This window comes from Fukomys damarensis, unplaced genomic scaffold (genome assembly GCF_012274545.1).
Source record: "Fukomys damarensis isolate Sample0158 unplaced genomic scaffold, DMR_v1.0_HiC HiC_scaffold_23, whole genome shotgun sequence".
NCBI lineage: Eukaryota > Metazoa > Chordata > Mammalia > Rodentia > Bathyergidae > Fukomys > Fukomys damarensis.
In genome coordinates this window covers 48,900,627-48,915,386 of record NW_022900935.1, presented here as the reverse complement: position 1 = coordinate 48,915,386, position 14,760 = coordinate 48,900,627, and the positions used below count along the sequence as shown (strand labels likewise).

The following is a 14,760-nucleotide window of genomic DNA, read 5'->3' as shown; positions in this document are numbered from 1 at the left end:
GTGGTTCCACTGCCTGCCTCACAAGTGCAAGGGCCTGAGTTCAACCCCCGGCACCTCCAAAATGAGTAAATAAATAAATATGAAATCAGTTGAAATCCTGGTAGCACATAATTCCCTTGGGTTTGTTCAGTCCTAGTACTACTGGAGGAGAAATATTGGTACCAGATTTTAATTTAATCTTGCTAAGAAAAATAGGGAAATTACTTTTGTTGGTTAGTTTTATTTTTGTTGTTTTGCTTTTAGAGATTGATATTTTTGTCCAAAGCAAAAATGCAATTCAAATAACATTAAGTGCCAGATTAAAGAGAATTTTTAAAATATGAGGTGGTTCTTATTTTTGAGTTCTCATGACCACTGGGAGGAACAAGTTGAAAAACAAATCCAAACAACTACAGTACAATAGAAAAAAAAATGTATAATTCCGGATATGTATACTAGGCTTGTTAATATACGGTAGTTCCAATTTATTCATAGGGAGTGGGAATGGCAAACAGTACTGTGAATACAACCTATTTCTTCAGTATTCTGTTTTTTCCAGTACATACATACCTATGACAAGTTGGATATGTATATAAATAAATAATGAATTAGGCACAATAAAAGAGGAACAACAAATAAAAGAGAAAAATTGTAACAATACCCTTTAATAAAATTACCAACATCACTGCTCATGCACTTTGGGGCCATTATTAAGTAAACGAAGGGTTACTTAAACACAAGTCTGTCATACTGTCACAGTGGCTCTGATCCGAGGCAGCAACTGACTCACCGATGGGCAGATAACACACACATACAGCTGGGTGTGTGCCAGACCAAGGGCCGGACAGAGCAAGACAAAGTCAGATTTTATCATGCGTCTCAGAATGCTGGCGAAGTTTAAAACTTATGAATTTCTTCTTGCTGGAGTCTTCCATTTAACATTTGTAGGTCAACATTGACCACAGGTAACTGAAAACTAAACAGCGGGTGTTGGTGATTACTATATATTGCTTCTTCAGCAATTCATTCAACCTAAAGAAGAATACTAAGGCAGGGGAAACTAAAGAGATGTCACCTGCTTAGCAGGACTGACCAAATGAACATCACATGAAGGTTATTCCAAGCAGAGGAAATGGCCTGCAGAATTCTTCTGTACTGAGGAGGTACCAGGGGGTAGAGTTAGAGTGATATGAAAAGGAGCTATGAAGTGAAAAAGACTGGAAAAAGTCAGCATGGTGTGTTAGGTATAACCTTCCTTGGGAAAGTAACTATTGTATAAATTCTTGACAAAATGACTCTCAGTGCATTTATTGTTTGACTCTGTTAAGGAAATGACGGATGTTTTTGGACCTGGCATTTGAGCCAAGGGAAGCAAGAACGATACTTGGCCTTTATAATTGGTAACTGATAGTTTATGAATACTTGGAAATGGTGGTCGTTTATTTCATCCTGCACACAATTGAGAATTAAGCCTAATTACCAAAGCTAGTCATAGAACAAAAACAAAGATTATTATTTTTTTTTTCTCTAGGCTTGTTTGAGACGACAGGAAAATAGAAGAGACGAGAAGAAACGAGATCAGTTTTGTGGCCAAGAGACAGGTTCTGAGAGATCCCTGTTTTCAAGCAAGGCATCTTCAAAACAGGTATGGAGAATCATTCTGGCAGATAGTCTCCTACTGCAGAGAGACGGGCAGGGAGGGAGGAAGAGAGAGGAGGAGAGGAAGAGAGAGAGAGAGAAAGGCAGAGGCCCGATTTAGAAAAAGAGTAACTCAGAAAGGAGGTGTCACAGAATCCAAAAGGTGAAGGCAGGGAGAAGCAGGAGAAGGTGAGCCTTCCCACTTCAGCTTCATCTTCTTTCCTGTGGATAAATGGCCTCACACAAATGTTCCGTGGGATACCATCCAGATCAGAAATTCCGGAGCACTTTGATACACCTTGCCCAGCGCGGTACCATATTTATAGTTCATGATCTAACCCATTGCATTATTAGGTCAAGTTTTTACTTCAAATAAAAGGAAAAAGTAAAACACAATGATAACTATATCATGTAATAACTGGCAGCTGTTCACATTTTTTATCTAGGATGATAATAAAGAAGAGCAATAGAATGCTAATAATAATAGCAGCCGTAGTAATTACCAGTGCTGTTTGAGTGCTTACAGTATTCCAAGTACTAAGTACTTTATACATATTGGAATTTAATTCTTATAAATGTATTGCATATATACTTAGTTACATATATATATATACACATATATATGTATGTATGTATGTGTATATATGTATAAAACAGATGAGAAAAACTGGGCCTTAAGAAGTTAAGAAACTTTACCTTAAGATCTCACAGCCAGTATGTAGTGATTCCATTCCAGCTAGACCGATCACAGAGAAGGTGCTCTGCACTGCTGAATTATCCAGTCATATTTCATGCTTAACATCTTATTTAAGAATTTGACTTATCCTATGTAAGAGCTAAATACCACAAACTGCAGTCAAGCCTGGTTGTTAGCATGGTGAAATGATTTAAGATGAGTAATATGCCTTTTATGAATTCTTATTTAATATTTTATGCCTGAAATAGACTCCAGAGGAGGGACTCTCTTTCCTACTAGTGGCATGGATCCCTGAGATAGATCTCGGGTACTAAGTATCAATCAAGTTCTTGTTGAGATTTCTTCTTTAATCTAGTATGTTCGCACTGCAGTTATTTAATGTTCAAAGGACACCTTTAAAACATCAGAGACTGATGTTTATGGATGTAGATGTATCCCTAGGAGAGATGTACTCTTTGCTAAGGGATATAAAAATCACACAATAAAACATCCCACCTAGAGTCTGAAGGTGAAAGAGACCATTTCACAATATTGGCAGTTCCAGGAAGAATGTGTTTCCTGGATCTTTTCCTGTTAGTCAAGGACTAAATATAGTGTCTGCTACTGATTAAACCTAGGGAGTAAGATTAATCCAAAAATTAAATCTGGTTTGGCTAGAACAACACATTTTTAGCACTAAGATAAATTCTTACATTTTTACACTTAGAAATAAAATCAAAAACAGATAAAATGTAACAAGTCAAACAGTAGGATGTATCAATCCTCCTATGTTGATGATTAAACCTAGGGAGTAAGATTAATCCAAAAATTAAATCTGGTTTGGCTAGAACAACACATTTCTAGCACTAAGATAAATTCTTACATTTTTACACTTAGAAATAAAATCAAGAACAGATAAAATGTAACTTAAGTCAAACAGTAGGATGTATCAATCCTCCTATGTTGGAATTACTTCTGTTTTCATGCCAAGGTTCACATGCATAGATGTGGCCATTTTGTATGGCTACATGCATGCCTTTAGGATGTTCAGGATATAACTGAACATTAATTCTCATATGTCAACTTCTTTGCATTAAGAAATACCTCACAGCTTAGTAAAGCATCCCCCGGGTGTGTCTGGGTGGTCACAGAACGTGGCCTTGGGTACTGGATGTGGTCCCTCTCCCATTCTCTGGCACTGTTCCCTGCTTTGCTCTCAGCTCCCATGAACTAAGCAGCTTTGCTCTGCCACGCCTTTCTGCCATGATTTTTCCTACCTTTGAGCCAGCTTACTACGGACTGGATTCTCCCAAACTGCGAGCTAAATGAAACCTTTCTTCCTTTAAAGTTGTAGGTGTTGGGTATTGGGTCTCAGTGATGGGAAAGCTGACTGATACACAGGACTTGCACCAGTTTGGAGGGACAAACTGGTATCAGAATCGTATAGTTTTCTCCTTCCTGCCATAAAAATTACATACTTTCAATCTGTGAAAGCACTCAGACCACTTTCAAACAAGGACGTGATTGTACATATAAAAATATGTGAACCGAGTTCAATCCTTGGTACCAAAAAAACAAAACCCCAAAACAAAAAACAAAAACCACAAAAGTATGTGAAATAGCTTCTATAATCATAAGTTACTTATATCTGGTTTTCTAACAAGTTTATTATTCATTTACACCTAACACAAAACAATGACAAAAACTGCATATAACTGAAAATTTCTGTCTAAAGTATGATGACAGTTTTCATGTTTGCACTGTGCAATTGTACCTTAGTGTGGCAGAGAACATGAACTATTGCTTGCATATTCTCAATTCTTTCCAAATGATAATATACTAAGGGGTAGGGCCTTAATTATACAAGTGCCTTTAAGGCCTCATCTTCTAACCAAGAAGAGCAACAAAATCAGAATTACCCACAGTGAAATTTACCTCTTTTTGCTCTTAGCATTATAGATATTCTCTGGGGATACTGGAGGATTTGCCTCTGGACACAAAGCAGGAGGGCAGGTTGAGAGAGGTGTCATTGAAAGCATCAGCCCCAACAGCCATCACAATGCCCACCCCACCTGGTACAACCTTCTGGCTTTTGCTTTGTAGAAATAAAGTAAGAGATTCCATATGATGTTTAAACCAGACCCTCCCAACCAAAAACAAACAAACAAACAACAAAAATACCTCAACTTCAGTCCCTAGCATCATGAGTTGGTTTGGTGATTCCCCTCACAATTTTGGACCTTTATCCAAATTTTTACAGAAATCTTGTTCTTAAATCTTCCAACACTGGGCATACCCTGCTGTGTCTCAAATCCTGAGGGAATGCACAATATATTAAATAAATCTCTTTCTGCGGGGTACACAATGCCAGCCAGGTCCTGAACTTAGTCTCCCAGAGTCTATAAAATGAGAAATAAGAAATAAGAAATCTAGTATCTCCCAAAGGAGAACCAGGCCAGACAGATTCAATTTCCAAAATTCAATGTATTGAATGTCACATTGGGCACTTGAGTTGTGAAACATCCTTGGTCAGTCAGAAAGTGGCAGGGGAAAGATACAGTTCAGTAAGATGGTGTTAAGCCAACCAAAACCCTGGGTGAAAGTTCTCTGAGTAATTGCAGTCCAGAGATTGCTATGGCTGAGAACTCTAAGCAGCAGTTTTTGCCTGTGTCTTGTGAAGACAGGTTCATTTTCTGATGGAGTGGCTAGAATAAAACTGAATTTCTTAAACTATGGAAATTTTTCCAGTGTTCTGTCACTTTGTGAAACAGGCCATGACCAAATTTTGACACTTGTATTGCAATTTTCACCACTTGTTAATTTCTTAACCCAACCTCAAATTGTCACAATTCTGATGAGCCTGGAACAAGTAAGTCATTTATCATTTCCAAGACAAGCTTTCATTTCCAGACACCTGCCTAGAAGAGGGCAGGACCCCAAATACAGTTAACCTGGTGCTGCCCCAACATGGTAGTCTTCTTGCTATGATGAGTGGGCCTAACTGCTGGGTACATAGAGGTTGACTGAGTTTATTGTAAAACCAAGATGAAGTATCCCTATCATCAAGTTCATGTCAAGATATTCTTTAAAATGGTACCTTCTACATGCATTCAAGTTTGTGGGTTGGCATAATAGAAGACATTAATCAAAGCCAGCTCTGCCCCTCATTATAGGCAAACTACTTTATCTGTCAATTTCCAAGCCAGGGGATACTTGTTACTATGCTCATCTTGTGAAATTGTTGTGAGCATAAGGGAGATTCCTGAGTGATACACTATTACTAGATTACATGCAAACTGTGCCGGTGTCCAGCTCTACGTGAAAGTTGTTCTCCAACTAGTATTTGTGGAAAAGTAAGTTCTGGGGTTTATAATATCTTCTTTTGTCTCTGCCCCCATCCCAGGTCACATTTCCAAAAGCCAATTTAATGTAGCAACTTAATTCTAGATCGTTCTCAGTGTCACAACCTTGTGAGCCGTTTAATCAGGTTAGAATTTAGCAGGGAAATAAACAGCTCTATATATCCAACTAGAACTTGGATAATTTAGTAAACTCTGTCTATAAGGAGAAGACTAGCACCCTTCCTTCCTTCCTTCCTTCCTTCCTTCCTTCCTTCCTTCCTTCCTTCCTTCCTTCGTTCCTTCGTTCCTTCCTTCCTTCCCAGGTCTCCCTAGAACAACTGCTAGCTTGAAGGAACCTGCTATGATTGACAGGGGCACCAGGATATTATATCCTCTCAAATTTTAGTAAAGAAGGAGTAGAGGAGCCCTGATTTTTCCTTAGAATATGATGAAACTGATTATCCCAGTGTGTGGGGGCCAGCAAGCTTGTATGAAGAAACACAACATGAGCTCCTCTCATCTTCCAAGATCCTGTTTCCTTGCTGGAAGGAATGCAGCTCCAAGTGCACCAACTTGAAGAACCAAGGACACATTGTCCCTGCAATTCCTTCATTGGAAAGGAAGGCTGAGATCAGCTCTCATCTTTCCAAGAGCACCATTTATTCTGCTGATAGAGATAGGGTTATTATCCTTTCACCTCAGCCACAGAGCAATTAAATATTTAGATTGCAGGTCGCAAGGACCCAGGTTACATTGGAAAGGGATGTAGGCAGTTAACCTGATAGCAAAAAGCAGCTGGTTGTGCTTCAGGCTCTATTCAATATGATGTTTACATTGGTGAGGTCACCAGAAAGCTAGGTAACCTTAGGAGGAAGGCCATTACCCAACATAAGTATTTTTATTGTTTTGGCTGTGAGAATCCACTCCAACTTGGGAGATTAAAAATCAAGGCATCTTTAAGTAATCTGAAGTAGCTTTAAAAAATCAGAATGTCCATTCCTTCCTAAGGGCAGAAAATGTCTAGAACGGTGCTGTCCAATATAAAATGGTGGTCACAAGCTACACGTGGTTAATTGACATTACATTTAAATTAATTAAAAGTAATTTTAAAATTTGGTTTCTGAGCTTCAGTAGCCAAACTCCACACTTTCAGTAGTCGTGTGTGGTTGGTGGCCACCATATCGGGCCACACAGATATAGAGCATTTCTGGTATCGCTAATAGTTGTGTGGGGCAGTGCTTCTCTAGATAGTGTTCAGGTCCAAAACACAAAACAAAACAAGACCCCATGAGCCAGGAAAGAATTTGGTTTCCCAGAAGTGGGCCTGCAGAATTCACAGTACAGTGCTTTGCATGCCTTGCAAATGTTGGCTCTCTGATGATTGAGCTATCCCAGAAGGCTGGCTCCATTTGCATTTTTTGTTTCTCTTCAACCTGGGTGCATTAGAATGACTCTTTTCCTTACATGGTTATTCGTCCCATCCTTCCTGTGACGCTGTCAGCGTCTCTTCTTTCAAAGGGTTCTTGCGAAGTTGTTCTCCCATTAATCTGTCAGTGTCAACCCACTGACACCTGAACAGTGTCGTGAAAGCAGCCATATCTTGGGACATTTCAGATGCATTGCATGAGTCATACTTTAATTTTCTCTAACTCTGCTCATCCACTGTTGAGTTCCTTGGGGGCCCAGCATCTCTCGCTCCTGGTCCCAGGCCTGTGTGCTGATGAGGGAGGTCACACACACACACACACACACACACACACACACACTGGTTCTAACTGCGACAGAGCCCCACCCTGGGAGGCTGTGAGTCATTTCTAACACCTGGCGTGGTGTTTGTCACAGCCGCCCTCTTGACTCTTCCGCAGCTCCCGCGCCCTCAAGGTGCACCTGAGTAATAAGGCTGCTGCGCACTTGGCATCTGGAGCCGACGTGTACGTCATGGAGAGGGAATGTGCAGCCCACATTCTGACAAGTGTGGATCTGTGGGAATTTTCCTGTGAGCTTGTTTTCCATTTTAGTTTTTGATCTGTTTGCCACGGAGTGTCTTGCAAGCCCCTTGGATTCAAGATGCTGAATATATCATCTCCCCTCAAATTTGTTCCTCTTGCTGAATTTTTTACTTCTGCCCAAGCCAGAATTCCAGAAGTTGTCTTGGACTCCTCCATCTCTTCCTCCTGCTCCTCAGACACAAAGCCTGCCTTATCACCTGTCTTGAGTCTCCCTACCATCATTTGTCTTTTTGTCTGGATTATTGTAGGAATTCTCGGTTTGCCTCATCCTTCCTCACCCTTTCCAGGCAGTCTTCCAGGCTGCCGTAAGAGTGACCCTTCTGGAAGAAAATTGGATCATGCCATCCCTTATTCAAAAGCCTTCACTAGTTTCCCATTGTTTTTCGGTATCAAGTTCAAATACCTTAGGAAAATACTCAAGGCCCTTGTTGACCTGACCCCTGCAGGCCTCCCTTGTTCATCTGACCACGATTGTGAACCCTTGACTCTGAGGGCACCCACTCTGAGAGGAGTTTCTCAGGCCTCTCCCAGAGATCCAGGGATTGCTCTTACCCCTGTTGTATTCTCAAGACAACCTTAGGGCTCAAGTTCACAAAGGAATACTTGCTGCCGTCTGCCTGCTCCTTAGGCTGGGAGCTAGTCAAGCGTAGGCAGGCAGTGTTTATTGTATTTCCGATGCCTAGGACGTAATAAGAGCTCAACGCATGTTTGATGTCTAACATATTAGGAATGTGTGTATACTAAAAGTCATAACCTTATAGACATAACAGCCAGAACAGGGATCCTCCCCCTGAGCAAGAGAAGACAGAGGATCATGTTACTTCAAATGGAGACTGCTCTGTAACCTGGCTTGAAATTAATGGAAAAAGAATAGTTTGGTGAGGCTGCTACCCTGCAATAGCCAGTTTGGACTTGAAGATTAGTCAGTTATGATCCACCAACCCCTGAAGCAGTGATGAGCAGAGTAACTAGTTTAAAAGAGCCCTCTTATCATGGCATAGCACCCTGCAAAGGGACTAATGGTGTCCTTAAAGCACCGGGCCATTTCCTTTCTTCACACAAAGGGAGACTCCAGCTCCCAGCAGAGGAAACGGCCCAGAGGTGACACAGGATTGACTTATATTTTACCACTGCGGTGGTCTGGTTGTGGCTGAATGTTCTGCCAGATCACCAACACACCAAACTGGGTATTTCTCTTGTAAGTAGGGTATGGAGTCATTCGTTGGAAACTGTTGTACTGGCCCCTCTGCTGGCAAACCTTGATGCTGGAGGTCTTCTGCAGCATTAATGGAGCAAGCAGGTGATACCTGTGTCTCCAGGAAGGCCAGCGGTGCTTCGTTTGTCCTTCTTTCCTGCACTCTGAGCTCTCATAGGTGATTTTAAAATAGGGCGTGACATTAAAAAGGGGCAACTGTCAGTTTAAATTGCAACCATTTTCTGAAAGTTGTCCTGCCTCTTTTAACAGATAAGAAAGCAGTTTAGTTCTTTCACCAGGGTGATTCTGCCATGTGGCTAGGTTGATAAAAGCACCAGTTGTTTTCCCAGCTCAGTGAGATTGTTGGTGTCAAGAATTGGTGTCCTTCGATCCCCAGTACCAAGAAAAAAAATCGGTGTCCGGTTCCCTCATGTTAGTTGGATTTAGTAGCTCAGAAATTGCATGAGAAGAAATTATAATGTCTTTTTTTTCTTTGTAATGCTGTGTATTTCACTTTACTACATTTTTATTAAAATTACCTACTTTTAAAAATGATTTCAATTTATAAAACCAAAAATCATGTTAAAAATCAATTAAAACTCAGATACTTACATTTAAAATTTTTTCAATTACAAGATAATAACATTCAGATGCATACTTACATTGAATATGTGTTAGAAAACAGTCTTTAATTTTGTTTTTTATGTTTTGTTCACTGAAATGATAATACAATTATTTGTCTATTAAAAATAAAATTAAAAAATGATAATAAAATAAATCACTTGTGTTCAAGATATTATTAGGTTCTTTGTGGATGTGGTAATGAATAAAAAAGTAAATCTGATGAGTCTAATAAAAAAGCCAAGGGAAAGTTTCATAGTGTATATAATTTTAAACTGGATCCTAAGTCATGGGCAAGATTTGAAAATGGAGGTAGGGGAGGACTTTACAAGTGGAAGGAAGAGCCTAAATTAAGGTTCTCTTGGGAAATAGTGAGTCAGGCTCCTTGCCTTACAGGAAATGTACATGAGGCCTCTTTCCAGAGCTTCCCACTTTGTATGCCTTTGAGAAGGCTGTCTCTAGCCAGGCATGGTGGTTCAGGCCTGTAATCCCAGCACTTAGGAGGCTGAGGCAAGAGGATTGGCGTAAATTTATCTGTCCATATACCAACCCAACCCACCATCTTCAGAACCAGGAAGCAGGAAAATGTCCTTGATCCCCAGTACTGCTCCCAGCCCCTTGCTCTTTTGGATTGCGTTATTCCACCACCTTCTCCCTTCTCCCCTATTAGTCTCCTGACCTCTCTCCCTTTCCAGTGAAGGATCCGACAGCCAATTTAGTCCCTGTCCACCTCATTTCCTGACCTCCTGCCACAGTCTTTGGTGACTTCAGCATCTCCCTGGACAACCTGGCAACACCCTGGCTTCTTATTTCCAATACACCTCAAGTGCCGTCCTCCCTTCCATTCTGCATTCCTGCCGCAAAGGGCCGGCGTGAACCTCATTGTCACCCTCAAAAGATTCCATCTTCAAATCAAGATCATTACCACTCTCTGGGCTTTCCAGTCTGCTGCTCAGTCACTTCTGGGACATTTTTTCCATCTCTTGGAAACCTCTGGTCCATTGATTACTCTTCCTTTGCCCTGTGATCACCCTTTCTGCACTGATGCATCCTTCTTAAGCAGCCTAGGTTCTATGTTTGACCCTCTTAGTAATTCCCTTGTCTTTTTTTTTTCACACCTGTTATAAAACCCTGCCCATCTATAGTCTGGGGGCCACGGGCTCCTGCTTAAAGAAAAACTGCCTCCCTTTGAAAAGTGGGGGAAAAGCCACAGTCACCAACATCCTGGCCTTCCTAAAAGCTGCCCATTTTTTCTGCTCAACTCTTTCTTCTCCCTCACAACTTCCTTTCCCCTAGTCTTTACGACATCTTCCCTTCCACCTCACACTATATTCCCACCCATTACCAACCTCTCCACCTGTACGTAGGATCCACCCTTTACCCTGTCGGGACTTTTAGTCCATCCCTTCCCTGCATATATCTACAGCTCTGCCCCAGAGCTTTCCCAGCCAGCCCTTGATCATGATCCTAGGCCTTCACCAAAAAGAAAGAACAGAACAGCCTCCCTTATCCCACATTCCCCTACACTTATTCTCCTTTACAGCCAACGTTCCCAAAAGAATTATTTACACTGCGTGATTCCATTTCCCCACCTCCTACTCACTTCTCCACCCACTCCAATCTGGCTTCCATGCTCATCATTCCACAGAAATGACTCTTCGTCAAGTGACTTCTACATCTCTGAATTCAGCAGATCTCTTTCTATCCTCGCCGTGCTGGACCTCACGGCAGCGTTTGATGCTCCTGGCCACTGCCTTCCCCTCAACACACTGCTTCCCTGAGCATCCCTGTAAAGCCATTCTCCCCCTGACTTCCTCCCTTGTCTCTGGAAGTGATTTCTCCTTCTCCACTTACCTTCTTCCACCTCTAAATCCTAGAATTCTTTGGGGCTTGGCTCTCTCCTCTCTATACCTTGGGGCCTTAGCCTGATTTTGTGCCCTAAACCTCATAGTGAGTTCTCTAGATTGCCTTCTCAGAATAATATTTTCAAAGGCATAAAATAAGATGCATAGGCTTTCAAAGGAAACCGGTTTTTTTGAAGTAGTCATCAAAATATTTTTAGAAATTTGTGATTCAGTAATATACGTGCTTCCTTATTAACACATTAAATAACAAGTGATGGGCGTAAAAGGTATTTTGAGTTATCCACAACAAATTTAATGAGATGTGAAAATATCTGTGATTTCCATTGGTGACAAAATCACAGGTCCTACTACTGTGCTTTGTTGCCTACATTCATAGATGAGAGATATGCTTACATTTCAAGTAGAGGTTAATGGAATTTTATAAAGATATAGTTTTTTTTCTGTCCAAGTTCATGTTTCACCACCAAGAAGTCTTGCCCTATTATTAGCTCATGAACATTTTAACTGGCAAAATCAAGATGTTAAATGCCAGTGACTCTCAAGTCTGCATTTTCAACCCCAAACACATTTTTGATCTCAAGATCTAATATCCAACTATTTATAAAGACACCTCAAACTCAACAGGCCCAGTGCTGAAGTTTCCAACTTACTGCTTCATTCTTATTTCTGTGCAGTATCATCAAAATGTGACGTTTTCTTGCCACCCCTTCAATATTTAATTAATCACCAAGTCCTACCAATTTGATTTCCCTAATATCTTTTTAATGAATTGTCTTCTCTGTCACCACCTAGCTAAGTTGCTGTGGTGGATTCCTAATCCCTCTTCACACTTTCCTTCCTGTCCCCAGACACCATGTTCCATTCTACAGGTGGTATGATATTGACAAGTGGAATTCAGTCCATTGTATTTGCCTCTTCTTTGCCTTCTGAGGTTTTTAGAATGAAGAGCCAAATAGCCAGCAAGGCCTTGTGGATTTCAGTGCTTTGTACTGTGCTATGTGCCTAGTTAACACTGGCTTTGTGTCCTCTTATGCCTGCTATTTCCTTTGCACGTGCTGTTTGTTCCCTCTTCTTGCAGCAGCCACCTGCCTCCAATCTCAGCTAAAGCTGCTCTCTCAGGAGATTTTCCTTGAATGCTCTTTCCTGTACTAGCTTAGGACCCCTTTTCCAATGTTCTTGTTTTAAGAGTACTTTTTTAAAGTTTATGACTCTTTAATTTTATGCTTATTTAATAAATTATTTGATTAACTAATATGTCTGCACCCCTAGATTTAAAATCTGTGAGGATAAGGTCTTAGTTTTCCTCATCACTAATGTAAGTAGTTACATTGCCTTTTCCCTGGATGGTTCCCAAAAGTATCAAGTGTACAATAAGACACATCATCCAACATTTACCTTGGAGAGGTGCAAGCTTGTGTGTGTGTGTGTGTGTGGTGCTGGGGAACACACCCAGAGTTTTACACATGCTATGTGAGCATCAGACTTAACTTTATACTGTCTTGTATTGATCATTGATTGCTTCTTGTTACCACATGTTGCCATGAAGGGAAATTAGTTTTGACCTAATGAAATACATTTCTTGTATAGACTATACAAGAAAAACTAAGCACATTTCCAAAAAGTATCTAGCTTACCTTCAGCCCTAATATTTATAAATCTGTATTTCTGCTCCATTTTCTCCCAACATTTTACTACCTTACCTCCAAACATACAGAAAAGTTGAAAGAATTTTACGACTCTCCACATACTTTCCAGATAGTTTCCATAATTGTTGACATTTTGCTGAATTTTCTTTATTGCATGTCCCTCTGTCAATCTCTCTCTTGTGTCTTGGTGCCTTTCACAGTAAGCTGCAGACATCCCTACTCTACACATCTGAATACTTCAGTGAATACATCATTAATTTGACTTGACTATAGCATATGGGTTTTGATTGTTCATTTTTTCCAGTTTTTTAGTTTTTCAGTTTTTAAACATTGTTTGCAATGTGTTGTGCAAAAATTTAATATTTGATGAGTTCTGACAAACCTTGATTTGCAAGCATAATTTGTTCCAGAAACATGCTTATGATCCAAAGTACTTGTACATCAAAGCAAATTTCCCCATAAGAAATAATGGAAACGCAGATGATTCATTCCACATCCCCAAAATATTCATATAAAAATGATTACAATACTGTAATATAATCCAAAATAATAAAGAAAACAAAAAATATGAAGAAACATTAGCCTGCTTTTACTTTTGAAATCCATCGTGTCTCTGAGGGGGACAAAGAAAGGAGGGTTATTGTGTAGAATGACTTTCACTACCACTAATGAAATCACTGCTATCTATTGGCTCAAAGGAATCTTTTTCTTTTCATGCAGCTTTAATGAGGAACCTATCCAGTGACACTTTTACTGGATTTTTTGAGGATTTCTCAGAAATGTGATATTGAATTGTTGTTGAACAGATTCATTACTCACACTGCTACCGCCTTATTCTGGTGGTGCTTTTCTTTAAAATGTTGCATGGTTTTTACATTTTACACATCTTCCTAATCTCATGTGAAGTGAGGGATTCCTCCGCCTTTTCTATTCCTCGTCCTCTGCAGATGAGATCTCTATATCCTCTTGCTATTGGGAGATAATCACTCACAATCCCATATTGAGAGAGCAAGACAGACAGAGAGGGAGAGAGAGAGAGAGGGAGGAGAGAACCACCATTGGCTCAGTTATGATCATGTGACATTTAACATCCCATACTACTTGTATTGTAAGACATGGCTAGTATAGTAAGTTAAAATGTATTAGAAATGTTTGGTCATCTTTCAGAACACTTGCAGAACAAGTTACTTGCAATCCAAGGTTTTATGATATATATCAGATAGATAGGTAGATAGATAGAACTTAAATGCCTTTCATGTTTCCACCACCTGTGAAGTTCCCCTCATGCCCTTTCCCAGTCAATACCTGTCACTGCCCCACTCTGAAGGAATCACTGTCTTGTGTGTTTTTACCAACAATTTGTTCTTGTTCCATTTTACTTTGTTGGGGGGGTGCTGGGGATTGATCTCTGGATCTTGTGCTTGCAAGGCAGGTGGCAGCACCACTGAGCTAAATCCCTGGCCTCTTGTCCCATTATAAAAGCTATTTTGAGTTAAACCTTCCAAGTCATCTCAGACCTTTTTTAGGAATAGGCAGGATATAAATTTTAAATAAACTAGATAAGTAAATGAACCTGTATAAATTAAAATCACATACAAGTTATAAATTAAAACTACAATCTTCTCTCAAAACAGCAAAGAACTTTTAAAGAAGATAATCGAAATATTATGTACAAACTGGCCTTCTATAGACATATTATATATTTATTCATACATACATACTGTGAGTTGGTACAATATCTCTGGAAAAAATTTAGGAACAAAAGCAAATTTGTGAAAAAAATTTCATGA

The 14,760-nt window shown here is 40.0% G+C and overlaps 1 protein-coding gene across 2 annotated transcripts in view; it reads left to right on the top strand.

Moving 5' to 3' along the window:
- The window catches only part of Marchf10 (membrane associated ring-CH-type finger 10), a 90,260-nt gene that overhangs the window by 13,487 nt on the left and 62,013 nt on the right, over positions 1-14,760 (top strand). For both annotated transcript variants that reach the window (XM_019209485.2, XM_010637503.1), the window contains exon 3: positions 1,511-1,624. In XM_019209485.2, the coding sequence (XP_019065030.1) occupies positions 1,511-1,624 (114 nt within the window). The remainder of the gene's footprint in view (positions 1-1,510; positions 1,625-14,760) is intronic.